The sequence below is a fragment of the Pseudophryne corroboree genome, chromosome 6, assembly GCF_028390025.1.
Source record: "Pseudophryne corroboree isolate aPseCor3 chromosome 6, aPseCor3.hap2, whole genome shotgun sequence".
NCBI lineage: Eukaryota > Metazoa > Chordata > Amphibia > Anura > Myobatrachidae > Pseudophryne > Pseudophryne corroboree.
The window spans coordinates 625858960-625882453 of record NC_086449.1 but is presented as its reverse complement, the minus strand read 5'-3'; the positions used below and the strand labels follow the sequence as shown (position 1 = coordinate 625882453).

Below are 23494 nucleotides of genomic sequence, written 5' to 3'. Positions count from 1 at the left end.
CAGTGCACACCAGGTAGTCATAAATCTTTCTAGAGTGCCCAGCCTCCTTCGGAGCCCGCTATTCCCCATGGTCCTTACGGAGTTCCCAGCATCCACTAGGACGTCAGAGAAATAAACTTTCTTTCTAGGAGCTCAGGAGAGCCCCTAGTGTGCATCCAGCTCGGCCGGGCACAGAAATCTAACTGAGGCTTGGAGGAGGGTCATAGTGGGAGGAGCCAGTGCACACCAGGTAGTCTAAAAGCTTTCTTTTAGTTGTGCCCAGTCTCCTGCGGAGCCGCTATTCCCCATGGTCCTTACGGAGTTCCCAGCATCCACTAGGACGTCAGAGAAATTAAGGTTGCCTCAGGCCGATGCAGCAGCTTGGCTGTGCCCGCAGGAGGCCCACCGCCATATTTTCTCATTGTGACGGCTGCGTATGACATCACGCAGCCGCCACGATCATGCCCAAGCCACACCGCCTCCATTTCCCTGCCTCCGCAACACTCGGTCTAGGAAACAGGCGGGTGCCTACAGAAAATGCGGGTGCATGTGCAGGACAGGCACTGCGCCTGCATCCCTATTTGTCATTTTCGCGGTTGGATCGCTAATTGCGATCCAACCTGAATCAGCCCCAGACCTCAGAGAGGCATTCCAAAGCCTCTGCCCAAACGACATGTGTCATGTAGATGTCATGATAGTCCATAAACCATTAAAAGCAGCATGAGGAAGAAACAACACAATGGAAAAAACAGTACATACCACCATTATTCTCATAACCTGCCATAGCAATTTCTGATAAATAAACACAGTTAAAAAAAAAACAGATATTTGTTTAGGCGCATGATTCGTCAATCTGCGGCCCTCCAGCTGCTGTGAAACTACACATCCCAGCATGCCCTGCCTCAGTTTTAGCATGCCTTGATAGCAAACCTGTTGCAGGGCATGCTTGAATGTGTAGTTCCACAGTAAGCTAGAGGGCCGCAGCTTGAAGACCCATGGTTTAGGGAATTGCTGCTTTAAACTGAAAATGCAATTAGTATTCAGAAATCTTCCTCCAATTTCTTTGTAGAGCATGTTTCTAATTTTTCCTGTACCATGTTCTACTATAAATGACACCCTCAAACAGCTTTTTATTCTAATGAAAAAAAAATGGTACAGGTTGAGTATCCCTTATCCAAAATGCTTGGGACCAGAGGTATTTTGGATATGGGATTTTTCCGTATTTTGGAATAATTGCATACCATAATGAGATATCATGGTGATGGGACCTAAATCTAATCAAAGAATGCATTTATGTTTCATATACACCTTATACACACAGCCTGAAAGCAATTTTAGCAAATATTTTTTATAACTTTTGGCATTAAACAAAGTGTGTGTATATTCACACAATTCATTTGTTTCATATACACCTTATACACACAGCCTGAAGAACATTTAATACAATATTTTTAATAACTTTGTGTGTTAAATAAAGTTTGTGTACATTGAGCCATCAAAAAACAAAGGTTTCACTATCTCACTCTCACTCAAAAAAAGTCCATATTTCGGAATATTCCGTATTTCGGAATATTTGGATATGGGATACTCAACCTGTATTAACAAATTGTCACCTGACATCTGAGTTTTCATCAAGATTACAGTATGTGAAAGACCACCATTACATGCTGTCTCTTAATCAAAGCCAATACTAAAATCAGGAGCAAATGACTTATCCACCTCCCATATAAAAGCGGTGGAAGCCATGGCACAGACAGCAGAACAGTGAAGACAGGAAGTATAATCTTATACTCACACATTCCATCACAAAAAGGAACTGCAGTTGACAGTACTTTCTTAATAATATTAAAGTTTGATAATAGTGAAGTGAAAAAGAATACAAAATACTGTAAACCCATGAGGCTAGTTTACCTTCTGTAAAAGAATGCCTCTGGTTATACATCATCTAATCTCATAAATTGTAAGGGCACAGTTTAAATTGTGAAAACAGCAACCAGCAAAATGTATGCAAGATGCTAAGGAAAAATATAGTACCAGATCGTATGTTTTTTTTTACTACTGCAGTTTACAATGGTGGTCATTCAGAGTTGTTCGCTCGTTGCCGATTTTCGCTATGCTGCGATTTGTTGCTAAATGCGCATGGTACTCAGAGCGCATGCGCTAAGTTATTTAACACAAAACTTAGTAGATTTGCTGGTGTTCGTGCGGCGCTTTTCAGTCGCACTGCTGATCGGTGAATGATTGACAGGAAAGGGGCGTTTCTGGGTGGTAACTGAGCGTTTTCCGGGAGTGTGCTAAAAAACGCAGGCGTGTCAGGGAAAAACGTGGGAGTGTCTGGAGAAACGGAGGAGTGGCTGGCCGAACGCAGGGCGTGTTTGTGACGTCAAACCAGGAACTAAACGGACCGAGCTGATCGCAATCTAGAAGTAGGTCTGGAGCAACTCAGAAACTGCAAGAAAATATTTAGTAGCAGTTCTGCTACTCTTTCATTCGCTATTCTGCTAAGCTAAGATACACTCCCAGAGGGCGGCGGCCTAGCGTTTGCAATGCTGCTAAAAGCAGCTAGCGAGCGAACAACTCGGAATGACTACCAATGTTGAGCAAGTGTCTTGTTACTATGGGTTACACTACCTATTTTCTTGTACCAGTGTTCATAAATCTATCCCTTAAGGCAGGGGACTTATACCAGGACTGCTGAGGGCTCAGTGGCCGCTGCAGCAGCACAGACCAGAACCTACCAGTGGGGCGGATGTATTAAGCCTGGAGAAGTGATAAAGTTATGATAAGTGCAAGGTGATAACGCACCAGCCAATCAGCTCCAATATGTACATTTACAGTTGCGAGCTGATTGGCTGGTGCGTTACCACCTTGCACTTCCGTTTTTTTTTTCTCAAGCCGGTCCTGCTGCTGCGCATGCGCACAGCATTAAACACGATTCAAAGCCGTTGTGTGTGAAAGACACTGCCGGATGGTAAAAATCCGGACAAAGTTTGTCCAGCTTTTTGCCATCCGAGCAAAACTGCCTCATGTGAAACAGCCCTAAGGAGCCGATTGGCTGGTACTTTATCTCCATCGACTTTATCTCCATCCAAGGCTTCGTAAAATAGACCCCTCAGTCTGTTATTAGGGGGAGGTGAAAAAAATCAAAAGATATTTACAGATGTGCCCTCATACACTACCGCTGCAGTCGCACTAAACAGCCCTAATCAGGGTGCCAGTCCTGCGCATCTCAACTTGCGCTGAGCATTTTTTCACTCAAATGTTGCAGAAATAAAACAAACTGGATGCGACAAAACCACTAAATGAGACTACACTTATTAATTTGATATGCAATACATATATATATATATATATATATATATATATATATATATATATATATGTGTGTGTGTGTGTCATGCTTGCCTACTTTTGAAAAAGCATTTCCGAGAGATTGTGAAAGTAACACCTATAAGCGCAGGCGCATACTGCTACATCGGAGAGGCGTGTCATGAATATGACTTACATCCAAATGTAAATGAGCCCCAAAGTTAGTCAGACCTACTTGTTGAAGAAAAGACACTGATATTTTGCAGGATTTGTGTATTGTGTTTTACATGAGGTTCCATATACTATAAGTGGCCCCGAGAAACCTTATTTAAAATGCATTTAGCCATAGCATTGTGCCTTATAACCAATGCAGGGAAATTAGCCCATCTGAATGTATGTATCTCTGATTTATTTTCCCCCCATAAAATGTAACAGCTGCATAATGGGGGAAAGGTGCAATCAGGGAGATTACTGGGCTATTCAGGGAGTGAGGGAGATTGCTGCTATTTCAGGGAGCCTCCTGCAGAATGAGGGAGTGTAGGCAACTATGATATATGTGTGTGAATGAGTCTGAAGTGCTACTATGCAGTGGCTGTGGCTTTTTTTCACACAAAGGGGTGGAATGTAATAGGGTGTGAGAATCAGAATGTGAGAAATTTTGGGAGCGTTTATTTATAGTGGCACTTATTTACATAGCAAAATCAAGCTGGTGTTGCCATGTAAATGATTGCCACTTTAAATAAACAAGAGAACTCTCCCAAAATCTCTCACTTCCTGATTCTCACTCCCTATTCCCCCCCCCCCCCCACACACAAAAGTTGTGTTGTGCTCATTTGTGACTTTATACATATTTAAAACAACTTCCTGTACAGTTAAAGTGGCGGTCCGAATAAGACACATCTTGCACCACCTGGCGTATGGAGGTTTGGTGTATGAGGACATGCAAGCAGCAGGGAGAGGAAGTGCCGTCAGTGCAACAGTTAATAAAGAAGGTGGGAGGATAGAATTTAAATCCTTCTATCTCCCGCACCATATAACACAGAAAGATGGGAGAACCGTCATTTGAAAGAGGGAGTGTCCTATTTCACACTGTGTGCCCTTATAGACATATATGCCTGATGTTCAGTGTCATCACCAGGCACTAACTCCTGTGCTACAGAAAAATATTGGTGTATAGGAATGGGTGAAAATCTCTCCACAAATGATGAGGCCCCCTATCAGCTATTGTTTGGTGATTGCAGGTGATCACCAGACAATATTATCTGTGCTACAGCAAACTAATGTTTTCCATATAATTGTAGGAGGGCACTATCCCCCCCCCCCCCCTAATGATGCCTGCAAATATAAGGGAACCCACACTTGAAGTTGGGAAATCCCCTCTTTGAAATAATACAATCTGCAAGAAGCTATTCGAGAATTAAAAAAAAAAACAGGTGCCAAACACACTTAGGGCCTGATTCACTACCGTTTACACGAGACTGAGCGATTACTGGCAGACTGCGCATGCGCCGCGAACGTTTTGCACATGCACGAAGGTCAAAATGCATTTACTCTGCGTATGCAGCCTAATTGTAAAGAGAACGCAATTTGATTGACAGGAAGTGACCTTCCTGGGTGGTAACATGGCGTTTGTGGGGAGTGGTTGGGAAAACGCAGGCGTGTCATGTCCGTTGTCTGACATCTGCAAATGCTGCATTCAGAAACATGGCACCCGGTGCGACTGTATTCACATTGATATGAGAAGGCATGGGTCAGCCGCAACTATCGATTGCGCTAATTTTTTGCGTATGCATTATGATTCTGTTAATGCATATGCAGTTTTGTGAAAGCATCTGTGGGTGTCTTTTATCCTTTCTGGGCGGCTCTTCACATGCGATTTTTAGCAATAGCAGGTTTGTGAAAATCACTACTTCAGCCTCAATAGCGACCCATAGTGAAATATGCCCTTAATGCAGTGGTTCTCAAACTCTGTCCTCAGGACCCCACACAGTGCATGTTTTGCAGGTAACCCAGCAGGTGCACAGGTGTATTAATTACTCACTGACACATTTTAAAAGGTTCACAGGTGGAGCTAATTATTTCACTTGTGATTCTGTGAGGAGACCTGCAAAACATGCACTGTGTGGGGTCCTGAGGACCGAGTTTGAGAACCTGTGCCTTAATGAATCTGACAACCTACAGCAGGGCTGACCAAACCGGTCATCGAGATCTACCAACAGTTCACATTTTCCAGACCACCTACTTGGTGCACAGGTGTAGTCATTACTGATTAAGATATGCTGCATTCATTCCTAACTGACAATTCTACAGATCTCCAGGAGGCCTGGAAAACATGTACTTGTTACGTTCCTGGTGCTCAGAACTAGAGAGATGTTGCATAGTGAGTCCAGAGCACCAGGACGTGACGCTGAAATAAGGTGTGGTACGGAAATAGCCCCTAGCACCCTACCTCCATTGTTTCACCCGTGTGGTCAGTTCACGCCTGAGTGACTATGGTTTCTTGGGCCCACGGCAGCCGCGTTTGAAGGGCGGATAAGGTCTGCCCAACTCCGATGCCCCCAGGTCTTAGAGTGAGACAAGGCGTGAACCGAGACAGGATAATAACAAGGGGACCTCTAACTAAAGCAAACAGAAAGCTAGGGGCTACTAACAACCCTAAAACTAAATATATGTGCGGCACGCCGCCAAAGGAAAAGAACAACAAAAGATACCACTGTCCACACCCCCACACGGCACCGTCGTGTACCGGGGAGGACAGTGAAAAGCGGAAACCTCTGCAAAACCACCAGTAAAATAAAACACAAGGACTAAGTAGCCTAGGCCGCAACACGCGGCAGAAGCCGCTACTCACGAAACCGGGAGAGAACCCCAATAAGCGAGAACCCCCAGATGACTGCAACAGGTTCACTTGGACTGGAAGGATTCCCAGGACCGGCTTCAGAACTCCAGGACTCAGGAGCACAGGGAGCAGGATCGACCAGATACAGCTGACCAGGAACAAATGTTGCAAGGCAGGAACAGCATACAGGAAGCTATCACCGGCGAGGCTGCAGTGTGCTGGCTCCCATAAAAAGGCCCTGCTGGCCAATGACAGGAGGGCCAGCAAGACCAGCCCCCAGACCCTAATTACTAGTTGCCGTGCAGCTGCCCTGCTGCACGAACAACTAATCAATCTTATCTGGCAACGGGGAATGCGGTCCGCCAATGGCGTCCCCGTTGCCATGGACCCAGCGGCTATGGACGCCCGGCGTCCTAGCGTTGCCAGGGACCCGGCGGCTACAGTACGCACGGCGTCCTGGCGTTGCTAGGCGCCGGGCGGGCAGGGAGGGAGGTGCGGCGGCCGTGAGCGTCGCTCGGAAGCAGACCGAGCGGCGCCGCGGACCGCGGCACCTAACAGTACCCCCCCCCCTTGAGGAGGGGTTAAAGAACCCCTAAAGCAGGGTTTCTGAGGAAATTCCTGAAAGAATAATCTCTAAAGTTTAGGAGCATGTAAATGGTTATCCAGGACCCAAGACCTTTCTTCCGGGCCATAGCCTTTCCAGTGAACCAAAAAATAAAGCCGGCCCCGAGAAACTTTGGAATCTAAAACCTTCTCTACCAGGAACTCTCGTTGCCCCTGAACATCCACCGGAGGTCTACCCTGGGAAGTCTTCCGAGGGAATCTCCAGGAAGAAATATATTGCTTCAGAAGGGAACAGTGAAAAGTATTGCCAATTTTGAGTGATTTAGGCAAGCGTAGCCGAAAAGCAACTGGATTGACATTCTTAACGATAAGGAACGGTCCAATAAATTTGGGTCCCAATCTAGCCGAGGGTTGTCGGAGCTTGATGTTGCGGGTTGACAACCACACCTTATCTCCCACCTTAAAAGTGCATGGGCGTCGGAACCTATCAGAAATTTTTTTTTCTCGGAAGGCAGCCTTCTTAAGGGCAAGGTGCACCTTTTTCCAAATCATTCTGAGATGGGAAGTTAAGGTCAACGAAGAGACTGGAAAATGAGGGTGAAAAGAATTGGCTCTAGGATGAAAGCCCAAGACCGAAAAGAATGGGGACTCCTTGGTGGAAGAATGACAAGAGTTATTATAGGCAAACTCGGCCAAAGGAAGAAATTCAGACCAATCATTCTGAAGTTTGGCATAATATAGCCGTAAATACTGTTTTAACGACTGATTAACACGTTCAGTTTGTCCGTTAGACTGTGGATGGTACCCAGATGTTAAAGAGAGTTTCATATTTAATGAGGCACAAAAACGTTTCCAGAAACGGGCAATGAATTGTGGTCCCCGATCAGAGACAATATCCATGGGTAAACCATGGAGCCTGAAAACATGGCGGAGAAACAAAACTGCCAACCCTTGAGCAGAGGGTAATCGGGGGAGAGCAATGAAGTGGGCCATCTTACTAAAACGGTCTACTACCACCCAAATGACTCGAAACCCAGCTGAAAGAGGAAGGTCCACCACGAAATCCATGGATATATGTGACCATGGCCTGAGAGGAACGGCTAAAGGCATGAGTTGCCCGACCGGCAACGATCGAGATACCTTGTACTGAGCACAAACCTGACAAGAACGGACAAATTCCCTTACATCTGTAGACAGATTAGGCCACCACACTGAGCGAGAGATTAACTCCAAGGTCTTAGTGATAAACGGATGACCAGAAACCTTATTATCATGAAACTCAGCTAGAACAGTGCCTCTCAGAAATTCAGGGACGAAGAGACGATCTGCAGGAGTGACATTGGGAGCCTGCTGCTGAAGCTGGACTAGCTGTGCAAATAAATCCTGTGTGAGGCCAGCCCGGATGAAAGACGATGGGACTATGGGGGTAGTAGCCGGGTGGTTATTGTGAACCGGAAGACAACGTGACAGGGCATCGGCTTTCGTATTCTTGGAACCGGGCCTGAAGGTGATGATAAACCTGAAACGAGTAAAAAACAGCGCCCAACGTGCCTGTCGAGCATTAAGCCGTTTAGCTGACTCTATATACTGCAGGTTCTTGTGGTCAGTAAACACAGTAATGGTATGCCTTGCTCCTTCCAGCCAGTGCCTCCACTCCTCGAAAGCCCATTTAACTGCCAACAATTCTCGATTACCAACATCATAGTTGGATTCTGCGGAGGAGAATTTTCTGGACATGAAGGCACATGGGTGTAATTCCCGAGACTCCGGGTCTTCTTGAGAAAGGATAGCCCCTACTCCAACCTCTGAGGCATCTACCTCGACAATAAAGGGGAGATCCGGGTTAGGGTGTCTGAGTACTGGAGCTGAGACAAAGGCCTGTTTCAAGGCCAGGAAGGCAGACTTGGCTTCAGGCGACCAATTGGAAGGGTCCGCTCCTTTTTTAGTCAATGCCACAATAGGAGCAACCAAATCTGAGAAGGTATGAATAAAACGCCTATAATAATTTGCAAACCCTAAAAAGCGCTGAATTGCTTTTAAGTTTGTGGGTTGTGCCCAATTTAGGATGGCCTGGAGTTTTTTTGGTTCCATGAAAAACCCCTTTGGAGAAATAATATACCCCAGGAAGGACACTTCTGTGATGTGGAAATCACATTTCTCCAGTTTGGCGTATAAATGATTTTCCCGTAACTTCTGAAGGACCAGTCGCACATGGGTAATATGTTGTTCAAAGGACTCAGAGTAAATCAAAATGTCGTCTAAATAAACGACTACGAACTTTCCTAGAAAGTCGCGAAGGACATCGTCAATGAGATCTTGAAATTCAGCAGGAGCATTAGACAGCCCAAACGGCATCACCAGGTATTCATAATGTCCCGACTGTGTGCTGAAAGCCGTCTTCCACTCATCCCCAGATTTTATTCGGATGAGATTGTAAGCCCCTCTAAGATCGATTTTGGAAAAGATAACGGCAGTACGGAGCTGATCAAATAGTACTGAAATCAGTGGCAAGGGGTAGGTGTTTTTAACAGAAATCTAATTCAGAGCCCGATAATCAATACATGGTCTGAGCGACCCATCTTTTTTCTCAACAAAAAAGAACCCTGCACTCAATGGAGATTTCGAGGGCCTAATGAAGCCCTTCTTCAGGCTCTCCTGTACATAATCATTCATTGCCGTAGTTTCCGGCCCAGACAGGGCGTATAGTCTCCCTTTAGGCAAAGAGGCACCGGGAACTAAGTCAATGGCGCAGTCATAGGACCGATGAGGGGGCAGAATATCTGCATTACCCTTGGAGAAAACATCGGCAAAGTCCTGATATTCCAAAGGAATAAGTTCTGGGGTGACAGCCGCAACCCGGACAGGACGGGAAATACATTCCTTAACACAAAAGGGACCCCATCGGGAAATCTCCCCAGACCGCCAATCTATGGTGGGATTATGAAAGGCAAGCCAGGGGTGACCCAAAACTACGGGGACAGCCGGACAATGGGTAAAGTAAAACTCGATTTTCTCCGAATGTAGGGCCCCCACTGTCAGTTGTACTGGAGGTGTGCGGTGAGTGATTACCCCATTAGAAAGCGGACCACCATCCAAGCCGTGCATGGTGATACGTTTATCCAAAGGTATCTGTGGAACACCCAAAGCCTGAGCCCAACCAAGATCCATGAAATTTCCCGCAGCTCCACTGTCGATGAAGGCCGACACCAACGAACTGAGACTACAAAAGAAAATTTTTACAGGAACTAATAAGGAATCATTAGAGGAGATCAATTGCAGACCCAAGTGAACCCCCTCACAATTCACTTGGTCAGAGCGTTTCCCTGCTTATTCGGGCAATTACGCGCGATATGTCCCTTGCCACCACAATACAAGCAGAGACCAGAACTTAGCCTTCTGGTTCTTTCCTCTGGGGACAGCCGGGAGAAACCCATTTGCATGGGCTCCTCGACGTCCTCAGGGAAAGTATACACACATGGACTAGGCCTGAAACTAGCTACTCTTTCAACCCTCCGCTCCCGGAGACGACGATCAATTTTAATAGCAAGCTCCATGAGTTTGTCTAAAGTCTCTGGAGCGGGGTACTGAAGGAGACTGTCTTTAATAACTTCAGACAAACCGAGGCGAAACTGACTGCGCAGGGCCGGGTCATTCCAGCCACAGTCGTTCAACCAACAGCGAAACTCGGTACAATATGCCTCTGCTGGATTTTTCCCTTGCTTAAGTGCACGCAGGTGGCTCTCAGCCGACGCTTCTCTATCAGGGTCATCGTACAAAAGGCCTAAGGACTTAAAAAAGGCATCTACAGATAGCAAGGCAACATCATCGGCTTTTAGCCCAAAAGCCCAGGTTTGCGGATCGCCTTGTAGTAATGACATCACAATCCCGACCCGTTGAGACTCAGTACCAGAGGATCGGGGCCTTAAACGAAAATAAAGCTTAGAAGCTTCCTTGAAATTAAAAAAATCCTTTCGGTTATCCGAAAAACGGTCAGGAAGATGCATCTTTGGTTCTGGAATCATACTCGGGGAGGCTCGCAAAAGATCTTCCTGCGATCTCACCTGAAGAGTAAGATCCTGAACCATCCGAGTTAGTTCCTGAATCTGGTTGGCCAAAAGCTGGCTGGGATTCGGTCCTAATACTGCCGGATTCATGAGGCCGAATTTCAAGGCCCACCAAATACAAATAACTCTTTTTTTTTGTTTTTTTTTGTTGGGCCGGTGATAATGTTACGTTCCTGGTGCTCAGAACTAGAGAGATGTTGCGTAGTGAGTCCAGAGCACCAGGACATAACGCTGAAATAAGGTTTGGTACGGAAATAGCCCCTAGCACCCTACCTCCATTGTTTCACCCGTGTGGTCAGTTCACGCCTGAGTGACTATGGTTTCTTGGGCCCACGGCAGCCGCGTTTGAAGGGCGGATTAGGTCTGCCCAACTCCGATGCCCCCAGGTCTTAGAGTGAGACAAGGCGTGAACCGAGACAGGATAATAACAAGGGGACCTCTAACTAAAGCAAACAGAAAGCTACGGGCTACTAACAACCCTAAAACTAAATATATGTGCGGCACGCCGCCAAAGGAAAAGAACAACAAAAGATACCACTGTCCACACCCCCACACGGCACCGTCGTGTACCGGGGAGGACAGTGAAAAGCGGAAACCTCCGCAAAACCACCAGTACAAAATAAACACAAGAACTAAGCGGCCTAGGCCGCAACACGCGGCAGAAGCCGCTACTCACGAAACCGGGAGAGAACCCCAATAAGCCAGAACCCCCAGATGACTGCAACAGGTTCACTTGGACTGGAAGGATTCCCAGGACCGGCTTCAGAACTCCAGGACTCAGGAGCACAGGGAGCAGGATCGACCAGATACAGCTGACCAGGAACAAACGTTGCAAGGCAGGAACAGCATACAGGAAGCTATCACCGGCGAGGCTGCAGTGTGCTGGCTCCCATAAAAAGGCCCTGCTGGCCAATGACAGGAGGGCCAGCAAGACCAGCCCCCAGACCCTAATTACTAGTTGCCGTGCAGCTGCCCTGCTGCACGAACAATTAATCAATCTTATCTGGCAACGGGGAACGCGGTCCGCCAATGGCTTCCCCGTTGCCATGGACCCAGCGGCTGTGGACGCCCGGCGTCCTAGCGTTGCCAGGGACCCGGCGGCTACAGTACGCACGGCGTCCTGGCGTTGCTAGGCGCCGGGCGGGCAGGGAGGGAGGTGCGGCGGCCGTGAGCGTCGCTCGGAAGCAGACCGAGCGGCGCCGCGGACCGCGGCACCTAACAGTACTGTTGGTAGATCTCGAGGACCGGTTTGGCCAGCCCTGCCCTACAGCTTCTAAAAAGGGAATGCTTAAAACCTTTACATGAGAAAACAAACAAAACAAAAATCAATTAAAGGATCGCTGATTATCAGAGTTCATGCATTTAAAATATTAAAGTTACAATCACACATGGCTGTTTAAATAGACACACAAATAATATAAAATATTTACTTATATCAGGACATTAAAAATTGCAGTATTAAATCAATCCGTTCCCATTCATGTATTCATCAACTAAGCCAAACTAGAAGGTAACTTTGCCAGTGTTGTTAAATTCATTTTCCATGCTGTTAGTTCTCAAAGGGGGATATTCAATTTCAGTCGGAAGTTCTGACAGGGCGGAAAGACGGCACTTTCCACCGATAATCGGAACTTTCCAACACTTCAATATTCAACTGAAGTGCCGTTTTTCTACCCTGTCAGAAATTCCAAAAAGTTAAAAAACACATGGATGAGCAGAATCTCCACCATGGTCGAAAACGGTCCGTTTTCGACCATTAATTTTCGCCCAAAAGAAAGCGCAGAAATGAGCGGTCGGAATGGGAGGGGAAATGGGCGGAAATGGCCCGCTCTTGAATACTGTGTTAAATCCTCTCCGTCGGAGAGGATCGGACTGTAAATGAATATACCCAAAAGTCTATTAGTAAAAATGCAGATCCATTTTACATCCAAAGCAATAATCCTTATCCATGTACACAGCACATACAATACAGATATAAACTTTGTTGCAAAGTTCTGAGAGGCCAAAATATAAACATATCCTTCAGGTATCAATTTGTAGCAAGACGTTTGTATACCTCCCAGCTGCTGGTGAATTCATATAGTGCAACTTCACAGCTTGTGAGTAAGCCACTGTCAGACACCAAGCCAGTGTTTTGGTGCCTTTCATCAGAGAGGTCCTCTGGCGGTGGCTGGTGTGAAACCCTCCTGTGAAGCTGCACTATATGGAGTCACCAGCAGCTGGGAGGTAAACAAATGCCTTGCTATAAACGGGTCTACTGTGATACCCCGGCGCCGGAATGCCGGCAGCGGGCCGAGCGCAAAAGAGCCCTTGCGGGCCCCACGACACCCCAAGAGGGAGCATAGTTGTCAGAATCCCAGTGCCTGTATGCTAAGTGCCGGGATCTCGACAGCCGGGACATCGAATGCTTCCCCTACAAACTGCTACAAATTGAGACCTGAAGGATTCTTTTATATAGTGTCCTCTATTCAGCAGTGCACAGGTTTCCAGCGTGAATGGATAAACTCCCTGATCACTGAATACAGAACCGAGATAATGGGCTTGATTCAGAGCTGGACAGTATAGCACAGCTGGTCTTTCTACACAGCACCTGTGCTAAAATATGCAAAGTAAAAAGATGTACAATGCCAGCTTCTCTGATCAGATGCTGCTTCCCATGGGGTCAACTGCACGACCATTGGAAAGCAGAGTAATCCTCAAGTTACTCAGGATGTCCAGTGAAATCATCCCCCGAGGCCAGTGATGCTCCGACTGACTTTGGAACGCCCAGAAAATGGGGCCAACACAGCCCCGTTTTCTGGAATGCTCCATGTCACTGCCCCAAACACCAGTAACATGTCAATCATGCTGTCACATTGGAACATTGTGATTGTATTTATATATCATCCTTAGGGGGCATACACACGGGGTGATTTTGCCTATTTTCTAAGCGATCTATCTAGATCGCTTATAGGCCCCACACACTGGCCGACATCAGTCAAAGATATGAACGATCTAGTTCATAAATTAACGAGATACCGTTCATATCTTTCAGTGTGGAGGCACCAGCGATGAACGATGCGCGGCCGCGCGCTCGTTCATCGCTGGTCCCCCGTCGGCTGTACATGCAGGCCAATATGGACAATCTCGTCCATATTTGCCTGCACTTCAATGCAGCCGGGTGACAGGGGGAGTGAAGAAACTTCACTCCCCCCGTCACTGCCCCTCCGCCGCCGGGTCGCCCGTCGGCCGTATCCGCCGTCGGGCAGCTCGGCGGCGGATCGGCTAATGTGTAGGGCCCTTTAGACATTAAGCACGGATCACTCCGGGTGTACACCCCATAATGATGGCAATCCCAACGCCATCACCTGCTCAGATCTTTAGCGCATACAGGCAAGATCTAGTTAAATCGCTTAGCATGCGCATAAAGAACACTGGTTAGCACAGATCGCTCAGCACGCACACCGGAACACACGCAGCAATTTTTACTTAATTTTTTAAGCAGTCTGACTAGATTGCTTAGAAATTAAGCACACATCGCTCCATGTGTAGGGTGCCGGCGACAGCGATGTGTAGTCCCGCACGTCGCTATCGTCGGCTCTAGATTTGGTATGCATAAATGCCAAATCTAGATAGATCACTCACTTCACCGCTGTGTGAAGTGAGTTAACCCGCCCCCCCCCCCCTCGTTCAGCACACATCGTGCTGAGTGAGGGGAGAGATGAGTGCCGAGCGTTCTGTGATAGATCGCTCAGCACACATCTCCCCCATGTGTACCCCTATAGCGATGTGTGCTGAGTGATCTGTGCTAACCTAGATCGCTTAGCACACAGCACAAGTCGCCCCGTGTGTATACCCCCTTAGGGTTAGTTATGTAGTGAGGGACAGGATATGTTTCTGTGTGTTCACATATTTTAGGATTAGAAGCCACAAGCACTGGTTTTGCCTATTACACTGACCATGAATCATTTAAATATAGTCCGGAATCACTAACCCAGGGTGGGTGGTCTTCAGGTTGCCGACTGTCGGGATCCCGGCGCACAGTATACCGGCGCCGGAATCCCGACAGACGGCATACCGACAGTTTTTCTCCCTCGTGGGGGTCCACAACCCCCCTGGAGGGAGAATAAATAAGATTTTACTTACCGGTAAATCTATTTCTCGTAGTCCGTAGAGGATGCTGGGACTCCGTAACGACCATGGGGAATAGACGGGCTCCGCAGGAGATAGGGCACTTTAAGAAAGCTTTGGACTCTGGGTGTGCACTGGCTCCTCCTCCAGACCTCAGTTAGGGAAACTGTGCCCAGAGGAGATGGACGGTACGAGGAAAGATTTTTGTAAATATAAGGGCGAGATCCATACCAGCCACACCAATCACACCGTATAACTTGTGATAAACTTACCCAGTTAACAGTATGAACAACAACATAGCCACGGTTCAACCGATAAACTATAACATAACCCTTATGTAAGCAATAACTATATACAAGTCTTGCAGAAGAAGTCCGCACTTGGGACGGGCGCCCAGCATCCTCTACGGACTACGAGAAATAGATTTACCGGTAAGTAAAATCTTATTTTCTCTAACGTCCTTGAGGATGCTGGGACTCCGTAAGGACCATGGGGATTATACCAAAGCTCCCAAACGGGCGGGAGAGTGCGGATGACTCTGCAGCACCGATTGAGCAAACAGGAGGTCCTCCTCAGCCAGGGTATCAAACTTATAGAACTTTGCAAAGGTGTTAGACTCCGACCAAGTAGCTGATCGGCACAACTGTAATGCCGAGACCCCTCGGGCAGCCGCCCAAGAAGAGCCCACTTTCCTAGTGGAATGGGCCTTAACCGATTTCGGTAACGGCAATCCTGCCGTAGAATGCGCCTGCTGAATCGTGTTACAGATCCAGCGAGCAATAGTCTGCTTTGAAGCAGGAGCGCCAACCTTGTTGGCCGCATACAGAACAAACAGAGCTTCAGTCTTCCGGATTCTAGCCGTTCTGGTCACATAAATCTTCAAAGCCCTGACCACATCCAGGGACTCGGAATCCTCCAAGTCCCGTGTAGCCACAGGCACGACAATAGGTTGGTTCATATGAAAAGATGAGAACACCTTTGGCAGAAATTGAGGACAAGTCCTCAACTCTGCCCTATCCACGTGAAAAACCAAGTATGGGCTTTTATGTGATAAAGCCGCCAATTCTGAAACACTTCTAGCAGAAGCTAATGCCAACAACATGACCACTTTCCACGTGAGGTATTTCAACTCCACAGTTTTGAGTGGTTCAAACCAAGGTGACTTGAGGAAACGTAACACCACGTTAAGATCCCAAGGCGCTACAGGAGGCACAAAGGGAGGCTGAATATGCAGCACCCCCTTCACAAAAGTCTGTACTTCAGGAAGAGAGGCTAATTCTCTTTGAAAGAAAATGGATAAGGCCGAAATTTGGACCTTTATGGACCCTAATTTTAGGCCCAAAGTCACTCCTGTTTGAAGGAAGTGAAGCAGACGGCCCAAATGGAACTCCTCCGTAGGAGCAGCTCTGGCCTCACACCAAGAAACATATTTCCGCCATATACGGTGATAATGTTTTAACGTCACGTCTTTCCTAGCCTTGATCAGGGTAGGAATGACTTCCTCCGGAATTCCTTTTTCCGCTAGGATCTGGCGTTCAACCGCCATGCCGTCAAACGCAGCCGCGGTAAGTCTTGGAACAGACAGGGCCCCTGCCGCAGCAGGTCCTGCCTTAGAGGAAGAGGCCACGGATCTTCTGTGAGCAACTCTTGCAGCTACGGATACCAAGTCCTCCGTGGCCATTCTGGAACAATGAGGATTGTTCTGACCCTGCTCATTCTTATTATTCTCAACACTTTGGGTATGAGAGGAAGAGGAGGAAACACATAGACCGATCTGAACACCCAAGGTGTCACCAGAGCGTCTACCGCTACCGCCTGAGGGTCCCTTGACCTGGAGCAATACCGCTTTAGCTTTTTGTTGAGACGGGATGCCATCATGTCGATTTGAAGCAGTCCCCATCGATCCGTGATCTGTGCGAAGACTTCTTGATGAAGTCCCCACTCTCCCGGATGCATGTCGTGCCTGCTGAGGAAGTCCGCCTCCCAGTTGTCCACCCCCGGGATGAACACTGCTGATAGTGCGCTTACATGGCCTTCCGCCCAGCGTAGAGTCCTGGTCGCTTCTGCCATGGCCACTCTGCTCCTTGTTCCGCCTTGCCGGTTTATATGAGCCACTGCCGTGACGTTGTCCGACTGAATCAGAACCGGTTTTCTCCGAAGCAATTCCTCCGCTTGACACAGGGCGTTGTATATGGCCCTCAACTCCAGGACGTTGATGTGGAGACAAGTCTCTAGGTTTGACCAGAGACCTTGGAAATTTCTTCCCAGTGTTACTGCTCCCCAGCCTCGGAGGCTTGCGTCCGTGGTCACCAGGACCCAGTCCTGAATGCCGAACCTGCGACCCTCTAGCAGGTGAGCACTGTTCAGCCACCACAGGAGAGATACCCTGGTCCTGGGAGACAGGGTGATCCTTTGATGCATTCGTAAATGGGACCCGGACCACTTGTCCAAGAGGTCCCATTGAAAGGTCCTCGCATGGAACCTGCCGAAAGGGATGGCCTTGTATGAAGCCACCATCTTCCCCAGGATCCGCGTGCAATGAGCACTGAAACCTTTTTTGGTTCTAAGAGGTTCCTGACCATGGCTATGAGCTCCTGAACCTTTTCGATCGGAAGAAAAACCTTTTTCTGGTCTGTGTCTAAAATCAGGCCCAAAAAGGTCAGACGCGTTGTAGGGACTAGCTGGGACTTCGGTATATTGAGAATCCAGCCGTGTATCTGCAACGTCTTCATGGACATAGACACACTGTCCAGCAACTTCTCCCGAGATCTCGCCTTTATGAGGAGATCGTCCAAGTATGGGATACTTGTGACCCCCTGCCTGCGCAGAAGCACCATCATTTCCGCCATTACCTTGGTGAAAATCCTCGGGGCCGTGGAAAGCCCAAACGGCAACGTCTGAAATTGGTAGTGACAGTCCTGCACTGCAAATCTCAGGAACGCCTGATGAGGGGGGAATATCGGAACATGAAGGTATGCATCCTTTATGTCCAGGGACACCATCCAAATCCCCCCCCCCCCCTCCAGTGATTCCATCTTGAACCTCTTCAAGTACAGGTTCAGAGATTTTAGGTTTAAAAATGGGTCTGACCGAACCGTCCGGTTTCGGAACCACAAACAGGGTCGAGTAATATCCCTCTCCTTGCTGGAGATGAGGAACTGTGACAATCACCTGTTGAATATACAATTTTTGGATTGCCGCCAACACTAGCTCCCTCTCTGACGGGGAAGCCGGCAGAGCCGATTTGAAAAACCGGCGAGGAGGCAAGTCTTCGAATTCCAGCCTGTGTCCCTGAGAAACAATCTCTAATGCCCAGGGATCCACCTGCGAGTGAACCCAGACGTGGCTGAAAAACCGAAGACGAGCCCCCACTAGATCTGCCTCCCCCCGGGAAGCCCCAGCGTCATTCGGTGGACTTTACAGAGGCAGGGGAGGACTTTTGCTCTTGGGAATTAGCTGTGTGCAGCTTCTTTCCCCTACCTTTCCCTCTGGCAACAAAGGACGATCCCCGTACCTTTTTGTTTTTATTGGAACGAAAGGACTGCATTTGATAATGAGGTGCCTTTTTTGTATGCTGCGGGGGGACATAAGGTAAGAAATTCGACTTACCAGCCGTAGCCGTAGAGACAAGGTCCGAAAGGCCGTCTCCAAACAACTCCTCCCCTTTGTAAGGCAAGGACTCCATATGCCGCTTTGAATCGGCATCTCCCGTCCACTGTTGGGTCCACAAGAGCCGCCTAGCAGAAATAGACATAGCATTTATTCTGGAGCTTAATAAACAAATGTCTCTCTGAGCATCTCTCATATACAAGGCAGCATCTCTGATATGCTCTATGGTCCATTTGAATAGAACCCCTATCTAAGGTGTCAATCTCCGTAGATAAGCCATCTGCCCATGCCACAACCGCACTACAAACCCAGGCCGACGCCATAGCCGGTCTAGCAATAGTACATGAATGAGTGTAAATGTGCTTCAAGGTAATTTCCTGCCTGCGGTCAGCAGGTTCCTTGAGGGAAGCCGTATCCTGAGAAGGCAGTGCCACCTTTTTGGACAAGCGTGTCAGCGCCTTGTCTACTTTAGGCGAAGATTCCCAGCGTATCCTATCAGTTTGTGGAAAAGGATACGCCATAAGAATCCTTTTGGGAACTTGTGGTCTCCTATCCGGAGGTTCCCAAGCCTTTTCGCACAATTCACTTAGTTCAAATGAGGATGGAAAGGTGACTTCAGGCTTTTTCCCTTTATACATGTGTACCCTCGTGTCAGGGACCGGGGGTTCTTCAGTACCGAATACCTTTTGCCACTTTCGGCTGTAATTTTGCATCTTCATAGTCGACACTAGAGTCAGTATCTGTGTCGGTATCTGTGTCATCGATCTGGGATATGGTGCGCTTCTGAGACACCGAAGGGCCTGGCGCCACAGGGACAGGCATGGACTGGCTACCTGACTGATCCCTAGCTTCTGCCTTGTCTAACCTTTTATGCAATAGATTAACATTTGCATTCAAGACATTCAGCATATCCACCCATTCCTGTGTCGGCGTTGCCGACGGCGACATGACATTCAAGCACTCCCCCTCCACATTAAGCGAGCCTTCCTCGTCAAACATGTGGACACACGCGTACCAACACACTTCACACACACAGGGAACCCCTTTCCTGAAGACAGTATCCCTGTCAAGGCCCTTTGGAGAGACAGAGAGAAAGTATGCCAGCACACACCCCAGCGCAATGATCCTGGAGACCAACACAAAATGTTTTCCCCCAGCAGCGCTGTATAATATGTTATCCGCCAATTATGTGCCCCCCCCCTCCTCTCTTTTAAACACCCCTTCACCGTGTGTAAGCAGGGGAGAGTCCGGGGAGCTTCCTCTCAGCGGTGCTGTGGAGAGAAAATGGCGCTGGTGAGTGCTGAGGGAGAAGCCCCGCCCCCTCGGCAGCGGGCTTCTGTCCCGCTCAAACTTACAAAAATATGGCGGGGGCTCTTTTATATACATGTACAGTGCCCACCTGTACATGTATATTGTCTTTTGCCATAAGAGGTGTTTATATTGCTGCCCAGGGCGCCCCCCCCTGCGCCCTTCACCCTTACAGTGACCGGAGTGTGTGAGGTGTATGGGAGCAATGACGCACAGCTGCAGTGCTGTGCGTTACCTCCGTGAAGCTGAAGGCTTCTGCCGCCTGACGACTTCTGTCTTCTGTTCTTCTAGCTCTGTGAGGAGAACGGCGGCGCGGCTCCGGGGGTGGACGCCCAGTAAGAACCTGCGTTCACCCACTCTGGAGCTAATGGTGTCCAGTAGCCGAGGAAGCAGAGCCTATCTTAGACAAGAAGGTCTGCTCCTCTCTCCTCAGTCCCTCGATCCAGGGAGCCTGTTGCCAGCAATGCTCCCTGTGAAACAGTAGAAAAAGTAGAGAAAAAATCCAAACAAAAAAGCTTTTAGGCAGAGAACTCAGGAGAGCTCTCTGCAGTGCACCCATCCTGCTCTGGGCACAGTGTAAAACTGAGGTCTGGAGGAGGGGCATAGAGGGAGGAGCCAGTGCACACCCAGAGTCCAAAGCTTTCTTAAAGTGCCCTATCTCCTGCGGAGCCCGTCTATTCCCCATGGTCCTTACGGAGTCCCAGCATCCTCAAGGACGTTAGAGAAAATAGCGTGGCGAGCCCGCAAAGGGCTCATTTGCGCTCATCACGCTGTCAGTATGCCGGCGGTCGGGCTTCCGGCGGCGGTATGCTGGTCGCTGGGAGCCCGGCCGCCGGCATACCATACCACAGCCCCCAGGGAACCCCATGCAAGTGCTCGGACTCTGCAAAGCACCCGGTTTGGGAACCACTGGTATATTACATATTACTGTACACAGCAGGAGTGGACCAATATATTACATACTAGTTACCAGCCCGTCAAAATGACGGAACAACATAACAGTAATGTCAGTGCAGGCGTCTGTTCACTGCCAAATGGAGTAAAGGGGGGTACATACAGTACTCGGCGATTTGAGCCTAAAAAATAAACTATAACAACATGATGTCATTATCGTTTATTTTTAGTCTGAAATCGCCCAGTGTGAGGGGCAATATTGGTGAACGATGAACAATGCGCGCTCCCACACACCGTTCAGCGATCACCAATATTGAGCTAACATGCAGCTCAACCCGTCAACGTTGGGCTGAGCCGCATGTTCGGAAACGCAGACGGTGACGTCACTGAACATTATTGTTGAACGATAATGTTCACTGTGTACGCATTATATAGTTCAACGATACATAGTTCAACGATATAATCCCGAATCACGTAGCGTGTAGCCACCTTAACACTTGAACTGCTCTGTCAGGTGCCATCTAATAGCCGAGGTGCGCAAATCACTTGAATTCCTCCCACAGGGATGAGGAGCAGTGTTAGCCTTTTATTATATAGGATAAAACATTGCACAACCTCAGACAACATATTACATAATACATCACGGAAGCGCTGCCAATATATTGCGTATTATTACATATTACATAGCGGGAGCGCGGATACTATAAGAGATACTGTCTAGCGGGAGCGCGCTCCGTGTACAATCGCACATAACACAGTACAACAAGTACATAAGTGGCAGGGGTCGGGATTGCGTGGGAGCGCAGCGCTGTATCTGCCCCCCTTACCTTGGTGAGGTAACTGGCGACCACCTGCTGGAAGGGATAGTGATAGACCTTCTGTACCTCCACCGCGACCCCCATCCTGCCCTCTCCAGCCAGCACAGCCCCTCTCTTGCTACCCGCCTATAACATAAGCCGCCATGTTTCTTGAAAACCTTTAGAACAACTTTATTAGTTACGGACAGAATTTGCTTAAGCACCTACATGTCAGCGCTGAGTATATGCTGTAAAAGTCCATCTGTGGCGTGTCACTGTGTAATGTGTGTGCCGGGGGGTGGGACTGGGGCACTTGCTTCATTGTTAAGGCCGGTCACACATTCACAGTCACACACACGCCAGTGTCACACAGCTGCAGCTGTCACCGTGGCATTTTCCTGTAAGTGTAGTGTGGGAGAAGAGGTTTCCGCCCATTTGTCACGAGTAAATGAATGTATGCTGCTGAATGCTCTTTCTCAGTCAAGCAAGAAGATGTATTCATATCTGATATTTGTATAAATAAAGGCATGTAATGAAGTTTACCCATGTAGCCCTGTATCATCCTGCAAATGCTTCTTTTAAATGGAAAATTTGGGGAGTATGTCCTTACTGATATATACATTGTTTTCAGTATGCTACATAGGCAAATGTTTTTGAAAATGTTTGATGATTTATTACTTGCCTAGCTGGAGTACCCGGCGTTCCCCGGGATTTTAAGAATATCTGTTTACAAAAATAAATGTAAATATTAAACACACATTATAAATAACATTGTAGATAGCTGAATACCCGTGCTTTGCTACAGGATGAGGATGGTAAATTAGAATGTTAGTTGTTCGTTAATTTACGTTGGTTGGAGATCTAGTATATAGGCATATCTTGCTTCCCTGATGCACTTTGTGTATTGGCCGGACCCCTTTTTGTTCCCCCAACGGACCCTGCTCTTCCCACTATACAACTCTCAGTCTGTGGCTTCTTGCTGCTTCCATTCCCCTCACATCATGTCAGTGCCCCTGTGAAATTATCGATTTATTTACAGTTTCGTATATAGCGCAGCACATTATGTATCTCCTGATATACTCTGTGCTGCTGGGGGACCGTGCTACTTTCACTATATAACTGTTAGAGATGAGCGGGTTCGGTTCCTCGGAATCCGAACCCCCCCGAACTTCACGCTTTTTACACGGGTCCGAGGCAGACTCGGATCTTCCCGCCTTGCTCGGCTAACCCGAGCGCGCCCGAACGTCATCATCCCGCTGTCGGATTCTCGCGAGGCTCGTATTCTATCGCGAGACTCGGATTCTATATAAGGAGCCGCGCGCCGCCGCCATTTTCACACGTGCATTGAGATTGATAGGGAGAGGACGTGGCTGGCGTCCTCTCCGTTTAGATAGAGAGTGAGACACTTGATTTACTGGAGCATTAGGAGTACTCAGAGAGTGCAGAGTTTTGCTGATAGTTATACTAGTGGTGACCACCAGTTTTATTTATTATTTAATATAATCCGTTCTCTGCCTGAAAAAAAACGATACACAGTCACATACCATATCTGTGCTCAGCCTCAGTGTGCTGCATGATAATATCATCTATGTATATCTGACTGTGCTGAGTAGTGCTCACTGCTCACACAGCTTAATTGTGGGGGAGACTGGGGAGCAGTTATAGCAGGAGTACATATTTAACAGTGCACACTTTTGCTGCCAGAGTGCCAGTGTGACTGACCAGCAGTGACCACCAGTATATTGTCTGCCTGAAAAAGTTAAACACTCGTGTGGTGTTTTTTTTGTTTATTCTATATATAAACGCATTCTGCTGACAGTGTCCAGCAGGTCCGTCATTCATTATATTTCTATCTTCTTCATACTAGTAGTTTAGGAGTCTGCAGTGCTGACAGTGTCCAGCAGGTCCGTCATTATACAATATATACCTGTCCTGCAGTAGTGATATATATATATTTTTTATATCATTATCATCCAGTCTATACTAGCAGACGCAGTACGGTAGTCCACGGCTGTAGCTAC

General features: G+C 47.9%; 1 protein-coding gene across 1 annotated transcript in view; it reads right to left on the bottom strand.

Annotated features, from left to right (window-relative positions):
• PRELID2 (PRELI domain containing 2) overlaps window positions 1–21660 on the bottom strand; it is a 263904-nt gene extending 242244 nt beyond the window's left edge. The window contains exon 1 of the mRNA XM_063928118.1: window positions 21504–21660. Within this exon, the coding sequence (XP_063784188.1) occupies window positions 21504–21578 (75 nt within the window). The 5' untranslated portion in view covers window positions 21579–21660. The remainder of the gene's footprint in view (window positions 1–21503) is intronic.
• Between the last annotated feature and the right edge of the window lie 1834 nt (window positions 21661–23494).